At 53.5% G+C, this 16,498-nt stretch overlaps 2 protein-coding genes across 4 annotated transcripts; one reads left to right on the top strand and one right to left on the bottom strand.

The window, feature by feature from the left end:
* Positions 1–1,394: 1,394 nt before the first annotated feature.
* ACY1 (aminoacylase 1) lies at positions 1,395–6,263 on the top strand. 3 transcript variants are annotated; one of them, XM_005222942.5, is made up of 15 exons: positions 1,395–1,461; positions 1,842–1,957; positions 2,776–2,840; positions 2,932–3,036; positions 3,370–3,464; positions 3,723–3,799; positions 3,888–3,977; positions 4,078–4,134; positions 4,481–4,554; positions 4,640–4,689; positions 4,813–4,957; positions 5,041–5,109; positions 5,689–5,768; positions 5,869–5,929; positions 6,013–6,263. In XM_005222942.5, exons 2-15 carry the CDS (start codon positions 1,864–1,866, stop codon positions 6,175–6,177), a joined length of 1,227 nt encoding a protein of 408 aa, XP_005222999.1. In that variant the 5' UTR covers positions 1,395–1,461; positions 1,842–1,863; the 3' UTR covers positions 6,178–6,263. The 3 variants fall into 3 exon arrangements, with proteins under 3 accessions (XP_005222999.1, XP_005223000.1, NP_001070583.1); XM_005222943.5 differs by having other exon boundaries at positions 1,395–1,474; NM_001077115.2 differs by lacking the exon at positions 2,932–3,036 and having other exon boundaries at positions 1,406–1,461.
* A 984-nt stretch (positions 6,264–7,247) lies between these two features.
* Positions 7,248–9,423, bottom strand: RPL29 (ribosomal protein L29). The gene is made up of 4 exons (NM_001014862.2): positions 9,388–9,423; positions 8,952–8,996; positions 8,591–8,655; positions 7,248–7,717 (listed from the first exon to the last, which is right to left on the bottom strand). Exons 2-4 carry the CDS (start codon positions 8,986–8,988, stop codon positions 7,361–7,363), a joined length of 459 nt encoding a protein of 152 aa, NP_001014862.1. The 5' UTR covers positions 8,989–8,996; positions 9,388–9,423; the 3' UTR covers positions 7,248–7,360.
* Between the last annotated feature and the right edge of the window lie 7,075 nt (positions 9,424–16,498).

Raw genomic sequence — 16,498 nt, 5'->3', positions numbered from 1 at the left:
TTCTCGGCCTGCATTCCCTATCCCTGGAGATAAGGGTGTCCTATCTCCAGATTCAAGGAGTGTACCTTTCACAGAGATTTCTTTCCTGCTTTCAGGGAGACAGAAAGGAGGGTCAGAATGTCCCTCTGGCATTGGACATTTCTTAAGTGACTTTAATTCAAAATAATCAACATGCCAACAATAGCATTGCAGGTGAACCAGCAAGCCTTGTATCTGGGAATATGTGGGTCAGCAGCTGAACTTAAACCCCAGGAGGGTTGGATGGACCTTACCCTACCTTCCTAGCCTGCCTGCCCTGTGCCCAGAGGTTGAAGTCTTCAACCCCGCCCCTCCCCAAGCTGAGTCACCCTCTGGAACAGAGGGTAGAACTGTCTGAGAGTACAGAGGACAGCCGGACACACAAATGGGCAGCTACAACTGTGTGCGGCCTGTGGGTGGCCAGTGGGACACCTGTGCCTCTTTGATCGTCCTTCTCCGGTGGCTGCAGAAGAGCCAAGGAAACTGGCCCAGGATCGGCAAAGAACGTGCCACACGTATGCTTCTGTGCAGTTTCCCACCTCTCCTGTCTACAGCGTCACGATTACATCCTCTCAGCGTGCCATCCTCTGTCACATCCACCATCTCACACTCACGTGGTCATACACAGTCACCCACTGACACACAGCTTTGCCCACACAGCGGCACGATCACACAGGCGCTCATCCGTTCACTTATCCTCCGTGCCTGGCACGCTGTCCGTCTGCTCTGTGCCCTGCCAGGAACAGGATCCTGAGGGTACCTGGACCAGCCTCCTGGCTCTCACAGATTGTTAACCAGTAAACCTCTCCACACAGGGAGCGTTGAGGCCGTCAGGGAGGCCGTCCCTAAGGAGTTGAAGCGTGAAGAGGGGAGAAGTAGAGACTCGCGGGAGGGGGTGGTGGAGCAGGTGGGGACCAGCTCCAGCAGGACTTAGCGGGATTGAACCCTGAGAGCGAGGGGGCGCCCAAGCGGGCTGCTGCGACGTTTCCAGTCGGTGCCCGCCCTCTTCTTTTCTCGCCCAATCTGGAGGTTGCAGGAGGTGGGACCGGCTACCCAGAACCAAAGGCGGGGTGGGGGGCGTGCCCTGCTGGGCGGGACTGGGCTTGAGGGGGCGGGGTCAGCCAGGAGCTCGCCTCCGGGTGCGGGGCGGAGCTGGTGGCGGAGGCTGCCGCCCCGGGGCGGGCTCCTGAATCCCAGCCTCAGGTAACTGGTGGAGGCTGCAACCACTGGCGGGCGGGGACGCCCTGGCCGACTGGCCGACTGGGCCTTAGAGTCTGGGATGGCCCTGATTCGCAGTCTTCGGTTCCGCCCTGCAAGGTCCGGCCACGTGGTGGGCGGACCAGGGCAGTTTTGATCCTGAGACCTCACAGGACCCCGAGTCCCGCCCAGAGTCCAGGGCGGACGCCAAGCGGCGATCGCGGGCCAAGACCAGCCGAGAGCGAGGTGGGGGGCCTTGGTGAGGGGTAGCGGGATCTGGAGCTCCCTGAAGTGAAATCCAGGCAATGGGGAAATTTCTTTTCGAGAAGGGCGGCGGGAGTCAACGTGTGGGTTCAAACGTGGCTCAGTTACTTTTTAGCTGTCTCTCAGCCTCTTTTTGCTTTTTCCTCTGTAATGTGTGCATTCAGAGGCATAAACTTCATGGGGCTCCTTGGGGGATTAAATAAGGAACTGTGTTGAAAGTGGTCCGCACAGCGCCTGAAACAGAATGGGGGATCTGTAACGGGGGACGTCCGGGGAACCGCCCTGGGGAGGGGCGGCGTGCAGATGGAGTCCACCTGCGCCAGGTGCGGGGAGGAGTAGGCAGCCACTCGCTTTGCCCCCAGCTCACCACGGCAGGGCAGCGCCATGGCCAGCGAGGGTAGAGAGGGCGAGCACCCATCCGTGACTCTCTTCCGTCAGTACCTGCGCATCCGAACCCTCCAGCCCGAGCCGGACTATGGTGAGCACGCGTCGGTTTCAGGACTTGTGGCGGGGCTTCAGGGGCGGGGACTGTGCTCTAAACCAGGCAGCAGCCTCTATCACCCAGCTGAGCCTAATCTGCTGCCTCAGATGGCTCCTCCACTGCTCTAAGTCGTTCCCTGGGTCAACAGACTTCTCAGCAGCCCTTCCAGTCTGTGCTGCTCCAAAAGTTACAACCGGCGTTTAGATTAGAAAATCTTCCCCCTCACTCCCCAGGACTTGCGGTTGGGGAGGGGAAGCAGAGGCTCCCGGAAGTCTCCTGGGGTTGAACAAAGGCCACAGCCCTTAAGGAATCAGGCTTGGTGCCAGATAACTGTGTGCCTAGGTCCAGTCCACATCCCAGCTGGTGAGCCTTGTGTCTGAGTCACTTTCCCCAAATTAAAAAAAAAAGAAGTATTTAGCTGTGCCAGGTCTTATTTGCCATGTGTGGGAGCTTTCATTGCAGCATGTGGGGATCTAGTTCCCCTACCAGGGATGGAACCCTTGCCCCCTGCATTGGGAGCCTGGAGTCTTAACCACTGGACCACCAGGGAAGTCCCTGTTTTCTCATGTTTAGGGAGGGTAAGGATGACACCTGCTTCTCACTCTGGACTTGCCACCTGGCCTTCCACAAAGGGTCACTGGCCAAGAAACATCTTCCTTGGGGACCGAGATGCAAAGGTCTCTTGTGGATGAGGAATTGTGTGGAGGCAGGTGTCTGCTCCCCTCTCTGGATGTCCCCCCATCTCTGCCTGGGCCCGTGGGAGGTGAGGATGGGTGGGGAGGCAGAAGCAGCAGCCAGGCTCTCTGTGTCCCCAGGGGCAGCCGTGGCCTTCTTTGAGGAGAGAGCCCTCCAGCTAGGCCTGGGCTGTCAGAAAGTGGAGGTGAGCGTGCGGCGCTGCATGGGAAGGGGGAGGTGGGCCTGAAGCAGCTTCTCACCCTGCACTGACAACCCCTCCTCCTGGCCCTCTCTAGGTGGCACCTGGCCGTGTAGTGACTGTGTTAACCTGGCCAGGCACCAACCCCAAACTCTCCTCCGTCTTGCTCAACTCCCATACGGATGTGGTTCCTGTCTTCCAGGTGTCTTGGGGGTGTGGGGGTGTGGGAACACAGTGTCCCACAATGGAGCAACCCTTGTGGACAAAGTACAGACCCGCCCATTCAACTGCAGGGCGCCTGCGGTGCTGGTCCTGGCACAGACTTGACCGCATAGAGCATTACTCCACTCTGGCAGACTCTGCCCAGTAGCCATTCCATGCCAGGGTGGCTTGGGGGCGCTGGTGGTGGAGGTGGGAGGCAGAGATGAGGGATGACGGCTGTCAGCAGCCCTCTTCAGGGCGGGACCACAGTTGAGCAAAGTAGGTCAATGACTACATTTGGGGCTTGGGTCCCTCTTCCTGCCCATGCCCCCAGGAATATTGGAGTCATGATCCCTTTGAGGCCTTCAAGGATGCAGACGGCTACATCTATGGCAGGGGCGCCCAGGACATGAAGTGTGTCAGCATCCAGTGAGTGTCCTTCATTCCCAGTTTCCTCACGGGACCCAGGCGTGATTGGAGAACCACAAGGCCAAGGAACATCTTGACCCCTTACCTTGGGTGGGAATTCCTGCTATGACCATTGCCTGGATGGGGAGATGGGGACAGAGACTTGCTGGAGTCACCTGCTAGGCTGTGGCGGAGCAGGGCCCAAGGCTCCAGCCTGCCTGCTCAAGCATCTCATGGCTCCCCCCAGCACCCAGCTTACACCCTCTCCCTGCCCCTCAGATACCTGGAGGCTGTGAGGAGGCTGAAGGCTGAAGGCCACCATTTCCCCAGAACCATCCATTTGACCTTTGTGCCAGGTAGGAGTGGCTGATGGGGGGCACCTTCAGGGGCAGGGAGAGCGTGTTGGGGTACCCACCCTGTCTCACATTCTTGCTGCCTTTACAGATGAGGAGATTGGGGGTCACCAAGGCATGGAGCTGTTTGTGAAGCGGCCTGAGTTCCAGGCCCTGAGGGCTGGCTTTGCCCTGGATGAGGGTGAGCAGGGTGGCAGGCCACTGAGCAGCCAGCAGAGGGTAGGGAGGCCGCTAGTGGAGGCTGGGCCACTCCACCCTCTGAACCGCCTTTTCCTCTTCAGGCCTGGCCAACCCCACTGATGCCTTCACTGTCTTTTACAGTGAGCGGAGCCCCTGGTGTGAGTATGCACTTGGAGGGTGGAGATCATTGTGCAGATGGGAGGTTGGGCCACAAGGGACAGGGGCCCGTCCGCCCAGGGCTCCCCAGCACGCTGGGGCCTGAGTAGGCCTTGAACCCAGGGCCTCTGCCTCCCAGCCCCTTCCTACTCCGGCGTCTCTTTCCTGAGCTTGAGTGGAGCCCCAAACTGTGGGCAGAAACCGGCTTTACTCTGTGCATTCGGAGGGTGACGGAGCCTGGCCTGAGGAGTTTGGAAGGAGGGGGAAGGCCATGGGCCCATCTCGGGGCTGGTTGCTTTTCCAACCTGTCCCATTCTGAAGCCACCCCCTTCCCCCTGCCTCTCCCAGGGGTACGGGTCACCAGCACTGGGAAGCCGGGCCATGGCTCGCGATTCATCGAGGACACAGCAGCGGAGAAGCTGGTGTGTGGCCCACGGGGAGGGAGTGTGGGAGTTCCCGAGGCTCTGTCCTGGGGCCCCTGTCACATGTCACCTCACACTCTCCTAGCACAAGGTTGTGAGCTCCATCCTGGCTTTTCGGGAGAAGGAGAGGCAGAGGTGAGGCAGCCTGGGAAAGGGCATGGGGCTCTGGGAGGTCATGCAAGGGAGGAGGTGGGGTTGAGCCACCTTTTTATCTGTTCCTCCTTCTTGCTGCCGGCTGTCCCTGCCCCCTCACCACAGGCTGCAGTCAGACCCTCAACTGAAGGAGGGGGCTGTGACCTCCGTGAACCTGACTATCTTAGAGGGCGGCGTGGCCTATAACGTGGTACCTGCCACCATGAGTGCCAGCTTTGACTTCCGTGTGGCCCCGGATGTGGACCTGAAGGTGCCACCTCCACCTGGGTTTGCAGGAGGGAGCCCGGGTCCTCAGCCCAGTCCTCCGGGGTCAGCTCACCTCCCTTCTCTTAGGCTTTCGAGGGGCAGCTGCAGGACTGGTGCCAGGCAGCTGGCGAGGGGGTCACCTTCGAGTTTGCTCAGGTATGGACGGGGGCGCCTACGATGGGGGAGTCATAGGAGCTGGGGAGACTGGGTTTGCTGCGTGTCGCTGTACACTTGGTATGCCTACATACATCCTGACATTTCTTTAGCCGTGAGAGACATGTTTGATTAACCAACAAGCATTAGTTGTAGAGGCCACTGTTGGGTGCTGGGGAACACTGGGGAGTGTTTTTGCCCTCAGTTCTTACAGCATGAAGAGAGAAATAGACATGAGTCAAATAATTATTTTATATAAGTATGAACACGTGATCCAGGAAAGGGTGGGACCTTATACTGTGTGGACTTGTAATTGGAGTCTTTGACCAGACTGAGGTCTGGGACCACCTTCTTGAGCAAGGGGCACTTGGGCTAGGATCTGAGGATGGATGGGAAGTGGAGGACAGAGGTCCTTGGCCTGTGGCCTTTGAAAGACTGAAAAAGGGCCTGTTGCTGGACTGGCCAGCTGGATGTCTGGGTAGGTGCATGGGGGTGTGTCCTCTGCCAGGCACAGCTTACTCTATGAAGAATAGGGCAAGATGCCCAGACTCTGTCCTGATCCTGCCATCCTTCTCCCCACAGAAGTGGACAGAGCCCCAAGTGACACCTACTGATGACTCAGACCCTTGGTGGGCAGCATTTAGCGGGGCCTGCAAAGACATGTGAGCACGCTGGCCAGCCCTCCTCTCCCCTTCCCCTCTCTTCCACTTTCCTTTGCTCCTTTAATCCTTCCCTTGCCCTCCCTGCTTCCACATTCACCAGGAACCTCACTCTGGAGCCAGAGATCTTCCCCGCTGCCACGGACAGCCGCTATCTTCGCGCGGTGAGCCACTTGCGGGAGGGTGGGCACTGGAGTGGTTCCAAGGTGCTGGCCTTCCCCCTAATAGCTCCCCTCATTCCCTGCAGGTAGGGGTCCCAGCTCTGGGCTTCTCACCCATGAACCGCACGCCCATACTGCTCCATGACCACGATGAACGGCTGCACGAGGCCGTATTCCTCCGTGGGGTAGACATATATACTCGGCTGCTGCCTGCCCTGGCCAGTGTGCCGGTTCTGCCCAGTGAAAGCTGAGCCCTGTGCAGTCCAACCTCCACCCTGGACCACTGCCAAGGAGCCCTCTTCCCTCCTGCCCTACAATAAAGTCTCTGTGGACTGGGGCCACTCCGAAGTACTAACAGCAAGGATGTTCATGGAGCAGGGTTTCAAAGATAACAACTACTTCAGAGATGAGGGACCATACACCACACGCCACGCCCGTTGCCCCAGTATATCAGTAACTCCTTTTGAGCCTCCCAATACCCCAAGTGACCACCATACTCAAATGGTGGACTACAAATGACCACCATACTCAAAAGCCAGTCTTGAGGACCTAGTGTGACTGAATGGCGCTTCACTGGCTGCTCTGAGGACTAAGACAGCAGGCTGAACAGCTGATCCAGGGGGCAGAGAAGACAGCAGTCATACCAGATAGTGCCACCATTGCTTGGCCTCCTGGGGGCCCGTTCAGTAGTGAATGCTGCCCAAGCCTGCTGCTGCTGCTGCTGCTAAATCGCTTCAGTTGTGTCCGACTCTGTGCGACCCCATAGACGGCAGTCCACCAGGCTCCCCCGTCCCTGGGATTCTCCAGGCAATAACATTGGAGTGGGTTGCCATTTCCTTCTCCAATGCATGAAAGTGAAAAGGGAAACTGAAGTTGCTCAGTCATGTCCATCTGTTAGCGACCCCATGGACTGCAGCCTACCAGACTCCTCCATCCATGGGATTTTCCAGGCAAGAGTACTGGAGTGGGGTACCATTGCCTTCTCTGGCCCAAGCCTGCTAGGAACCTGGAAATCCTCAGGCCAGAGTGCAGAATTCCCCTTTCTTCTGGGTAAGCTTGAAGACATGATGAAGGTGTTTGGGTTTTTTCTGTTTCCTCACCATCCTGCCCAGTCCAGCAACCTGTGTGTCCCAATATCCCAGAGGCACCCACCCACTCACTTACTAGGTCCCATTCTTGCACTTCAAGGCCGTATTTCCTGACTCACACACGGTACCAATCCAGGAAGGCTAAAACTCTACTCCCACATAAAACATTGGTACCCACCCAACCCAAACCCTAGTTCCAGCCCTGGGATCACAGACACAGGCTGACCGACAGATCCTGTCTCAGATTTATTTGTACAAATAGCACAGGAGGACACCAGCCCCACGCAGACAGCAGCCCAGGGGGTCACACCAGTCCTTCTGTCCTCACACTGGCAGATGAAGGTCTCTACTCCGGAGCTTTGGTGGGGGCCTGGGCACCCTTGGCAGCTGGAGCCGCAGCCGCAGGTGGCTTGGCCTTGGTTGAAGCCTTGGCCTGGGACTTTGGCCGGCAGAGCCTGAGGCCCTTGGCGATGCGAGCACGAGCGCGCTTCCCCAGCTTGGGGTGAGCGATGTAGGCAAGTCGGCTGAGCTTGCGGCTGCCACCTGTTGGCATCTTGGGCTTGATCTCCTTGGGCTTCACGAGGGCCTTGACAGCCTCAGCACGTGCACTCATGGCCTTGGCATTGTTGGCCTGCATCTTCTTCAGGCCCTTCTTGTTGTGCTTCTTGGCAAAGCGCATGTTCCTCAGGAACTTGGGGTCTACCTGGTAGACAAGAAAGGTACAGACAGCTGTAAGTGCAGCATGTAAGGGCCAAGTCACCCTTGGTCCCCCTCTCTATAGCAGCACCTTGGAGACTAGCAGGCCTACTGGGACTCGAGACAGCATCAAGTCAACCTTAAATGCAAAAATAACCTGAGCCTTAGAAACTATCTGCAGACAAATGCGTACCACCACCCCAAAAGTCAGTAATGCCACCCTGCTAATGCTATACACAGAACATATTTTCAGGGCTACATGCCCAGAGCCCAGTAGAGTTCAAATGCAGGCACAGAAGGAAAGAAGAAATTCCTACAGCAGGATTTTGGTTGAGTCTTCCCCGAAAACCCCTTCAGGGACACCCCCCCCACTCCTCCTCAAAAAATGTCAAATACCAAGGTTGGTACAACAGATTCACAGCAAACAAGGTGTTAAGAGACTGAGGGAGGAAAGAGGAGTAGGGGGAGAGACCAATGGTACAGGGGAGAAGCAAAGTGGAGAGAGGGCACAGTTCTGCTCAGACCCCATGGCATCAGCCTTCCTGGCTAATCATCAGAACTCCCTAGCCCAGGGTCAGATCAAGTCATATGGGTGGTCAAAGTGGAATGCAGTGCTCACAAGGTACCAGGCACACACCGGCAAGGCCATCCTTTCCCTGGAAGGCTCTGGGTGACCAAGGGAGATGATCAGACTGCCCTCAGGTAGCAGGTTACCACCTGACCAGGCCGATAAAGGCCAAGTAAAACTTTATTACAGGCCTGACAGAGCCTGTAGTCCAAGTAGAACGAAGGACAGTTAAGCACATGAATGAATGAAAGACCCTGTCCATGCAACTGGAGCCAAACAGACACACTCATATGACTCGGTGCACACACTCACCCCCTTAAGAGATTCATATCGTTGTGATCGGGGTTTCTTGATGCCGTTTCTATGCCATTTTCGGGCTGCAGGAAAGGAAAGGAATTAGACCAAAGTAAGAGATTTCCTCTAATATGACAACCATCACAGGTGGCAAGCCGGGGAGAACCATAACGTCCCATTACTTAATATTTGTTTAAGAAACCCTTTATCACTGAATGCAAATGAGTATCTCAAGGCTTGTAAATCTAAACCCCAAAGATAATGCTGAAAGTAACATCAGCCCCATGCCCACAGTAGAAAATGTGCCTTTCCCTGGCCAGTATCCCTAATCCTTGCTAGGGCCTGGAGCATTAGATGAAGGCTGGGCCAGGGAACTTACACTGGTTGTGCGTGGTGTGGTTCTTGGACTTGGCCATGTCTGCACCTGGAGAACGAGAGTGGAGATCAGAGCTGGGGGCTCACCAGACTGGGTCTACCTTTTCGCCCTGATCTAGAAGATCGTGCGGCCAGAATGAGGCTGCAGCACAGACGCATGTGCCTCGATTCACTCTGCAAGACCCGACGCCAAGTCTCCCCCTTCCAAACTCAGGTAAGGGTACCTTGAAACCAACCCTTAGCCGCAAGATTGCGCTCTCCCCCTAAAACGGAATCCTCCCACTCGCATCCACCCGGTGAAAACCCATGAGCACCGCCCCCGCTCCGCGGCCTCCGCTCCTCACAGCCAGGCGCCGGTCTCCCAGTCCTTCCCAGGCCTCGCGCCCCACAGCCATCCAGGAGTCACGGATGGCTCCGGATACCGCGCGGCTAGTACTCACCGGGGCCCGCAGATACCGAAGCGCGTCGGACCGGAAGAGAAAGAGGAAGGCCGCGGTGCAGCACGGGAAATAGGCTCGTCGCAGCAGGAAGGCACTACTGGAAAAGCTTCCCCCAACGCTATGAAGAAGGGTTCCTAAGCTCGGAGGATACAATCCAGACAGGAAGGCGAGCCTAGCAAGCTGGGCCGGCTCATTCAGGTTTTGCCTCCTATTTTTCCTGGACTTGAGTCTCAGGTCTCATTAAAGGTCTTGAAGGCGACGGGAGTCCTTGAGGAACACAGTTAGGCGGGAAGTGACAGGAAATTAGTGTGCCGAAAACAGTACCCCTGGCTACTGTGGGGAGAGTGAACTGTAGGGGGCAGAGGAGAGGAGGCAGAGCTGTGAGGAATCTGGGACAGGACTTTACTTGGAGCTGAGTGGGGACACGAGGGGTGGATAGGAGTGGATAAAGAAAGACAGTAGACTGGGCTTGGGATGCAGAAGGTTGGGGAGATAGAGAAGGCCAGTGTAGCGCTTCAGTTTCTGGCTTGAACAAGCGGGTGAATATGGTGCCTTCAACAGAAACGGGCAAGAATGGGGGAGGGACAGGGGTCTTGTTGCTTTATTCTGAGGGCGCCAATGGCTCCGGTGTTTATTTTTTAAAAAAACTTTTAATTTATATTGGAGTACAGCCGATTAACAGTATTGTGAGAGTTGCAGGTGCCCAGCAAAGTGACTCAGCTATATGTATACGTTTATCCTGGATGTTTTCTTTTTAGATGCATTAAATGTGATATGTCTGTTGATACCCCAAATGAGTAAAGCTTGTCTCCTGATATCTATTGCCCTGTAAAGTCTTACCCCTACATTTTTTTTCCACACAGCGGTGGGGTCTGAGGGCACTTTTCTTTATTTTTCTGGCCGCACTATGTGGCATGTGGGATCTTCCCCCAAACCAAGGGTTGAACCCCTGTCCTCTGTACTGCGAGTGTGCAGTCCTAACCACTGGACTGCCAGGGAAGTCCCTGAGGGTACTTTTTAAGATACAAATCAGATCTTGTCAGTTAAAATCTGCAAGGACTTCCCCTTGCATTAGAGATGAATTCTTTACCTCCCCTAATCCTGGCAACTCATCATTCACTTCTCTCCACCCCTATGGACTTCTTTCTTTCCTGCCAAGCACAAATACTTTGTTCCTGCTTCAGGGCCTTTGAACTTGCTATCCATTCCACTTGGACTGCCTTCTTCCTGCTCTCTAGATGGTGTCCTAGACTGCCTCTAGAATAGAGACCTTCTGCCCCATCTCCACAGTTACTCTGTGTCCTCTTATTCTGTTTGCTTCCTTCATAGAACTTTCCCAGCCTCTAATTACCTGTTTTATTTACTTGTGTATGTATTCATTGGCTCAAGCACCATGAATTCAGGACTGGTTTGGTCACTGTCATTTTCCATCGCCTGGCACAGCACTTGATGTAGAACAGGAGATTAAGAACCCTCCACCCCCATAGCCCCCCCACCACCACCCTGAATGGACACTCCTTGCACTCCTGGGCAGGCAATTTCACAGACTGATGGACACATGTTGCAGAGAGTTGAGGAGTGAAAGGGAAAGGAGGATGTGGGGGCTGGACACACAGGCGACTCCTTACTGAAGCATTCCTGAGAAAAGGGAGAGAAAGCTGGCAGGTTGAGTTAGGAGAATGAAGAGCAGGCTCAGATGCTCTGGGGGTGACTGAGTACCAACAAAGAAACAATTGAGGGTTTCCTTAGCAGTCCAGTGGTTGAGACCCCACACTTCCACTGCAGGGGGCACGGGTTCAATGCCTGGTTGGGGAACTAAGATGTCACATCCTGTGTGGTGTGGCCCCCAATTTTTTTTTTTTTTTTTAAGAAAAAAAATCAGTTGAGGCCAGAAAGAAAGGTGTCTCTACAACAGCTAAGTCCTTGAGGGGTGCTGAGAACAGGCGGACCAAGCTGGTGGGAAGAGGTGGGGACGATAGGAGGTGGGAGTGGTGCAAGGCCCCAGGGTGTGGGAGAGGTAGGGCCGGAAGTTGGGGCAAAGAGGGGAAGGGTATTTTTGGTTTTGGGGTTTTTTTTGGCCATATTGCACCTCTTGTGGGATCTTTATTCCCTGACCAGGGATTGAAACCACACCGTCAGCACTGAGTCTTAAGCACTGGACTGCCAGGGAATTCCCAGAAGAGAAGGTTTTTGACTCTCACACCTTGAAAAAGGGAAGCACACAGGGTAGGGGCTGGCAAAGGAGGCTGTGACAGCTTAAAAGGAACCAGGCTGCCCCACTGTGTGGCTTTCCAACTGGCAGGAGCTTTCACAGCTCCTAGAAAGTGATCAGTGATACACGCTGAGGACTTGTTGCCGGGTTGTTTTGACACTGGCAGAGTGAGCAGTGAGCAGAGAGCCATAGCCGGACGGGGAGGCAGATTCAGAGGTGGATGACAGCCATGCAGTACCCCTGGAGTTGCTGTGGGGATGGGCCCAGGGCAGAGTCCCAGCTGAAGGGCAAGGGAGGAGCCAATGACAAGGATGAAGAGTTTGGGCTGTGATCTGAGGGGACCGTTTTGGGGGCTAAAGGGAACCATGATCGGGAGCCATTGGCCTGCCATGCATTTCATAGTGGGAAAAGATGGTAGGGCCAGCCATAGGTATAAAGAGAGAGTTTTCCTACCTAGCTTCCTTTCTTTTTCCCTTTCCTTCTCTCCTTCTTCCTTTCCTTTCTTCCTCTCCTTTCTTCCTTCCTCCCTCCTTCTTTATTTCATTCCTTTTTCTTCTTCTTTCTTCTTCCTCCTCCTTTTCATTTTCCCCTCCCAATCTGTCTCTTTTTCTCTTCATAAATGTACAAAGAGCGTATACAAGCTCTTCTGTAACCTGATTTTATTCATTCAGTCATAACCTGTGGACATCTTTTCCTTTTCATGAAAACCCTTTGTAATCCTATTTTATTTTACACACTTAAAAAATCTTATTCTGAGAGGAGGTCAATAAACATCACCAAATGTCAAAGCAGTTTCTAACACAAAAAAGATGAAGCCCTCAGCCGTTCCCCCAGGGACTCACCCTCTGTCTGTGCGGAGGCTTCTGTGGCATAGCCTTGGGCAGAGCTGCTAGCTGGACTCAGCAGAATGCCTGTCAGCCAGGTCCCTTGTGCCTTGGGCACAAGTCAGACATGTGAGGCCCCTGTGACCCAACAAACCTTGGTCTGGGTGGGACTGGATGTGATGCGCCTGAGCCTTGTGGCCTGCAGAGGCGTGGTCTTGTCCAGACCTTGTCCAGCCACAGCCCAACCCACAGCCTGAGTAGGATCCACTGGGACCTACTTATTGAAATTTACAGGGTCAGAGACATCTGGGGTTATGTTTGCTGTGCTTGGCACAGTGCCAGGGTACCTGTGGGGACCTGATAAATGTTTGAGGAATTAAATGTAAATACTTCACAAATCGAGGCAGATGCTGAATCAGTGGGCAAGACATCAGTCAGCCTGGAGGAAGTTCACAGAGACAAGTCAGTTCTTTTTTTTTAAATTATTATATTTCTGGCTGTGCTTCGTTGCTGCCCAGACTTTTCTCTAGTTGCAGAGTGGAGGCTACTCTGTAGCTGTGGTGCGCAGGCTTCTCATTGTGGTGGCTTCTCTTTCTGAAGTGCAGGCTCTGGGCTCAAGGGCTTCAGTACTTGTGGTGCTTGAGCTTATTTGCACTGTGGAATGTGGGATCTTCCCGGTCCAGGGATCAAACCAGTGTCCTTTGCATTGTAAGGCAGATTCTTATCCCCTGGACCACAGTTCAGTTCAGTTCAGTCACTCAGTCATGTCTAACTCTTTGTGACCCCATGAATCGCAGCATGCCAGGCCTCCCTGTCTATCACCAACTCCTGGAGTTCACTCAAACTCACGTCTATCGAGTCCGTGATGCCATCCAGCCATCTCATCCTCTGTCGTCCCCTTCTCCTCCTGCCCCCAATCCCTCCCAGCATCAGAGTCTTATCCAATGAGTCAACTCTTCACATGAGGTGGCCAAAGTACTGGAGTTTCAGCCTCAGCATCATTCCTTTCAAAGAAATCCCAGGGCTGATCTCTTTCAGAATGGACTGGTTGGATCTCCTTGCAGTCCAAGGGACTCTCAAGAGTCTTCTGCAACACCACAGTTCAAAAGCATCAATTCTTCGGCGCTCAGCAAGGGAAGCCCTATATGTAGACTTTTGGATGATGGCCATTCTAACCTGTATGAGGTGAAACCTCATGGTTTTGATTTGTATTTCTCTAATAATTAGTAGCGTTGAGCATCTTTTCATGTGTGTGTTGGCCATTTGTATGTCTTCTTTGGAGAAATGTCTATTTAGGTATTCTGCCCATTTTTTTGATTGGGTTGTTTGTGTGTTTAATATTAAGTTGTATGAACTGTTTGTGTATTTTGGAAACCCCTTGTCAGTCGCACTGTTTGCAAATATTTTCTTCTAGTCTGTAGATTACCTTTTCATTTTGCTTATGGTTTCCTTTGCTGTGCAGAAGCTTATAAGTTTATGTCCCATTTGTTTCTTTTTGCTTTTATTTCTATCGCCTTAGGAGACTGACCTAATAAAATATCGGTATGATTTATGTCAGAGAATGCTTTGCCTATGTTCCCTTCTAAGAGTTTTATGGTGTCATGTCTTATATTTAAGTCTTTAAGCCATTTGAAGTTTATTTTTGCATATAGAGTAAGGGTCTGTTCTAACTTCACTGATTTACATGGGGTTGTCCAACTCTTTTCTCTGCAAGGAGATCCAACCAGTCCATCCTAAAGGAGACCAGTCCTGGGTGTTCATTGGAAGGACTGATGCTGAGGCTGAAACTCCAATACTTTGGCCACCTCATGCGAAGAGTTGACTCATTGGAAAAGACCCTGATGCTGGGAGGGATTGGGGGCAGGAGGAGAAGGGGACAACAGAGGATGAGATGGCTGGATGGCATCACCGACTCGAGGCACATGAGTTCGGGTGAACTCTGGGAGCTGGTGATGGACAGGGAGGCCTGGCGTGCTGCGATTCATGGGGTCGCAAAGAGTCAGACATGACTAAGCAACTGAACTGAACTGTCTAACTTTTCCAACACCACTTGCTGAAGAGACTATCTTTGCATATTCTTGCCTCCTCTGTTGAAGATTACTTGACTATAGGTGTACGGGTTTATTTCTGAGTTCTCTATTCTGTTCCATTGATACATGTATCTGCTTTTGTGCTAACACCAGGCTGCTTTGATTACCACAGCTTTGTAGTATCATGTGAAGTCTGGCAGGGTTATGCCTCCAACTTCATTCTTTTTCCTCTGGATTGCTTTGGCAATTCTGGGTCTTTTATGGTTCCCTGTGCATTTTAGGATTATTTGCTCTTGTTCTGTGGAAAACGTCATGAGTAATATGATAGAGATCACATTAAATCTGTAGATTGCTTTGGGTTGTATGGCTGCTTTCACAGTATCAATTCTTCCAACACAAGAGCATGGGATATCGTTCCATTTCTTTGACTCATCTTCAGTTTCCTTTATCAGTTAAACCGGCTAATTGGAGTAAAGCACTGAACACTGTGCTGAGTATACATTAAGTGTTGAGTCATTGTTCATCCCAGCCACACTGTTCCCCATAAGGTTCCTGAGGAGGCAGACATGGCTTAAGGGAAAATGTCAGTGTCAAGTGAATGAGTGAGCGCAGGTTCCAAGGAAGGTTCAGGATGGAGGGCCACCACAGTCCTCAGGGGTGCTGGGTCCCCTCCGTCCTGAAGTTACACAAGGACAGAGACTGCCAGTGTGCCCAGACAGGAGGAACTGGAGTGGCTCGTCAGAACCACAATGTTTTAGGAGAGAAGACTGGGAGTCGGAGAGGAGGCCCCTGAGCACCAGGTTAAGCTTTGGATCTGGTTGAAAATTCCTGTGAGAGACCCACCTGGTTCTTGTGGCCCCAGAGGGCAGAGCTATGGCCAAGGGAGACAAATGCCAACTCCACGGATGAGGGTCGTTTCTGCAATCAGAATTTCTTCCACACCATGGGCTTCTCCCAGAGTGATAAGCTCTCAGGTATTAGAAATTACTGGGAATAGAGGTTGAAATATGGGATGGAGGGTGGGAAACTATAGCTCTCAAGTTCAGTTTCCTCCAAAAGTCTGGGGTCCTAAGCTCCTGGAAGAAGGAAAGGTGGTGGGCAGTCTGCAGTGCCAGGCTGGGGCCCAGGATCTGTCAGGAAGAGAGAAGACAGGCCCCACAGAGGCTTGGGGGTAGCACATTCTCCAGTCACTGAGACACCTTCACAGCCCCAGGCCACATATTCCCTCTGGGGGGTTCCTGGCCGTGAGGTGATGGGACATCTCCAGCCGAGAATGTTAGCCTGTCATCCACATGGGGGCAGCACAGGACCGCGGATGGAATGGGGCCGCCAGTCGCCGCCCGGAGCACCCGTCCTTTGGGAAGAAGCCCTTTGAGCCTTCAGGCCCTCTCACACCCCAGCTTCTAGCACCCATCACCCCCATAAGCCCCCCCACCCCCACCCATTCTCAGCAGGTTCTCTGTGTAGGTTGACTCTTCCCTGGCTCCAGGGTGTCCCACCTAAACCTGGATCCCAGAGAGGGATCAAGGTAGACAAAGTGGAGCCTGTGGGTGTCCCTGGGAAGCCCCTGCTAGTTTACATCCGAGTTATTGGAGGTTATGCCTGTCGGGGGTTAAAAGAATAGGTTTCCATATAAGACTGACTTGAGTTCAAATTCTGACTGCTGCTTCCCAGTGGAGTGACTTCACCTCTCAGAGCCTCAGTCTCTCCACCTGTGACAGTGGGGGGATGCTGAGCAGGCAGGAAGCCTCCCAGGTCTGGCTGAGCATTTCCTTGGGAAATGCTTAGAGCCTTGGGAGCTGCCAGGGTTCTCATCACCCTATTTCACAGACGAGGAGATGGAGTCCTTGGGCCTGACTTGCTAGAGGTCTCACAGCCAAACGGAGAGCTGTGCTAAATCACTTTAGTCATGTCCAACTCTTTACAACCCTATGGACTGTAGCCCGCCAGGGTCCTCTGTCCGTGGGATTCTCCAGGCAAGAATCCTGGAGTGGGTTGCCATGTCCTCCGGGGGAATCTTCCCGACCCAGCGATCAAACCTGCGT

Source organism: Bos taurus, chromosome 22 (genome assembly GCF_002263795.3).
Source record: "Bos taurus isolate L1 Dominette 01449 registration number 42190680 breed Hereford chromosome 22, ARS-UCD2.0, whole genome shotgun sequence".
Taxonomy (NCBI): domain Eukaryota; kingdom Metazoa; phylum Chordata; class Mammalia; order Artiodactyla; family Bovidae; genus Bos; species Bos taurus.
The sequence above is the reverse complement of the archived record's forward strand: the minus strand, read 5'-3'. Positions and strand labels throughout refer to the sequence as shown.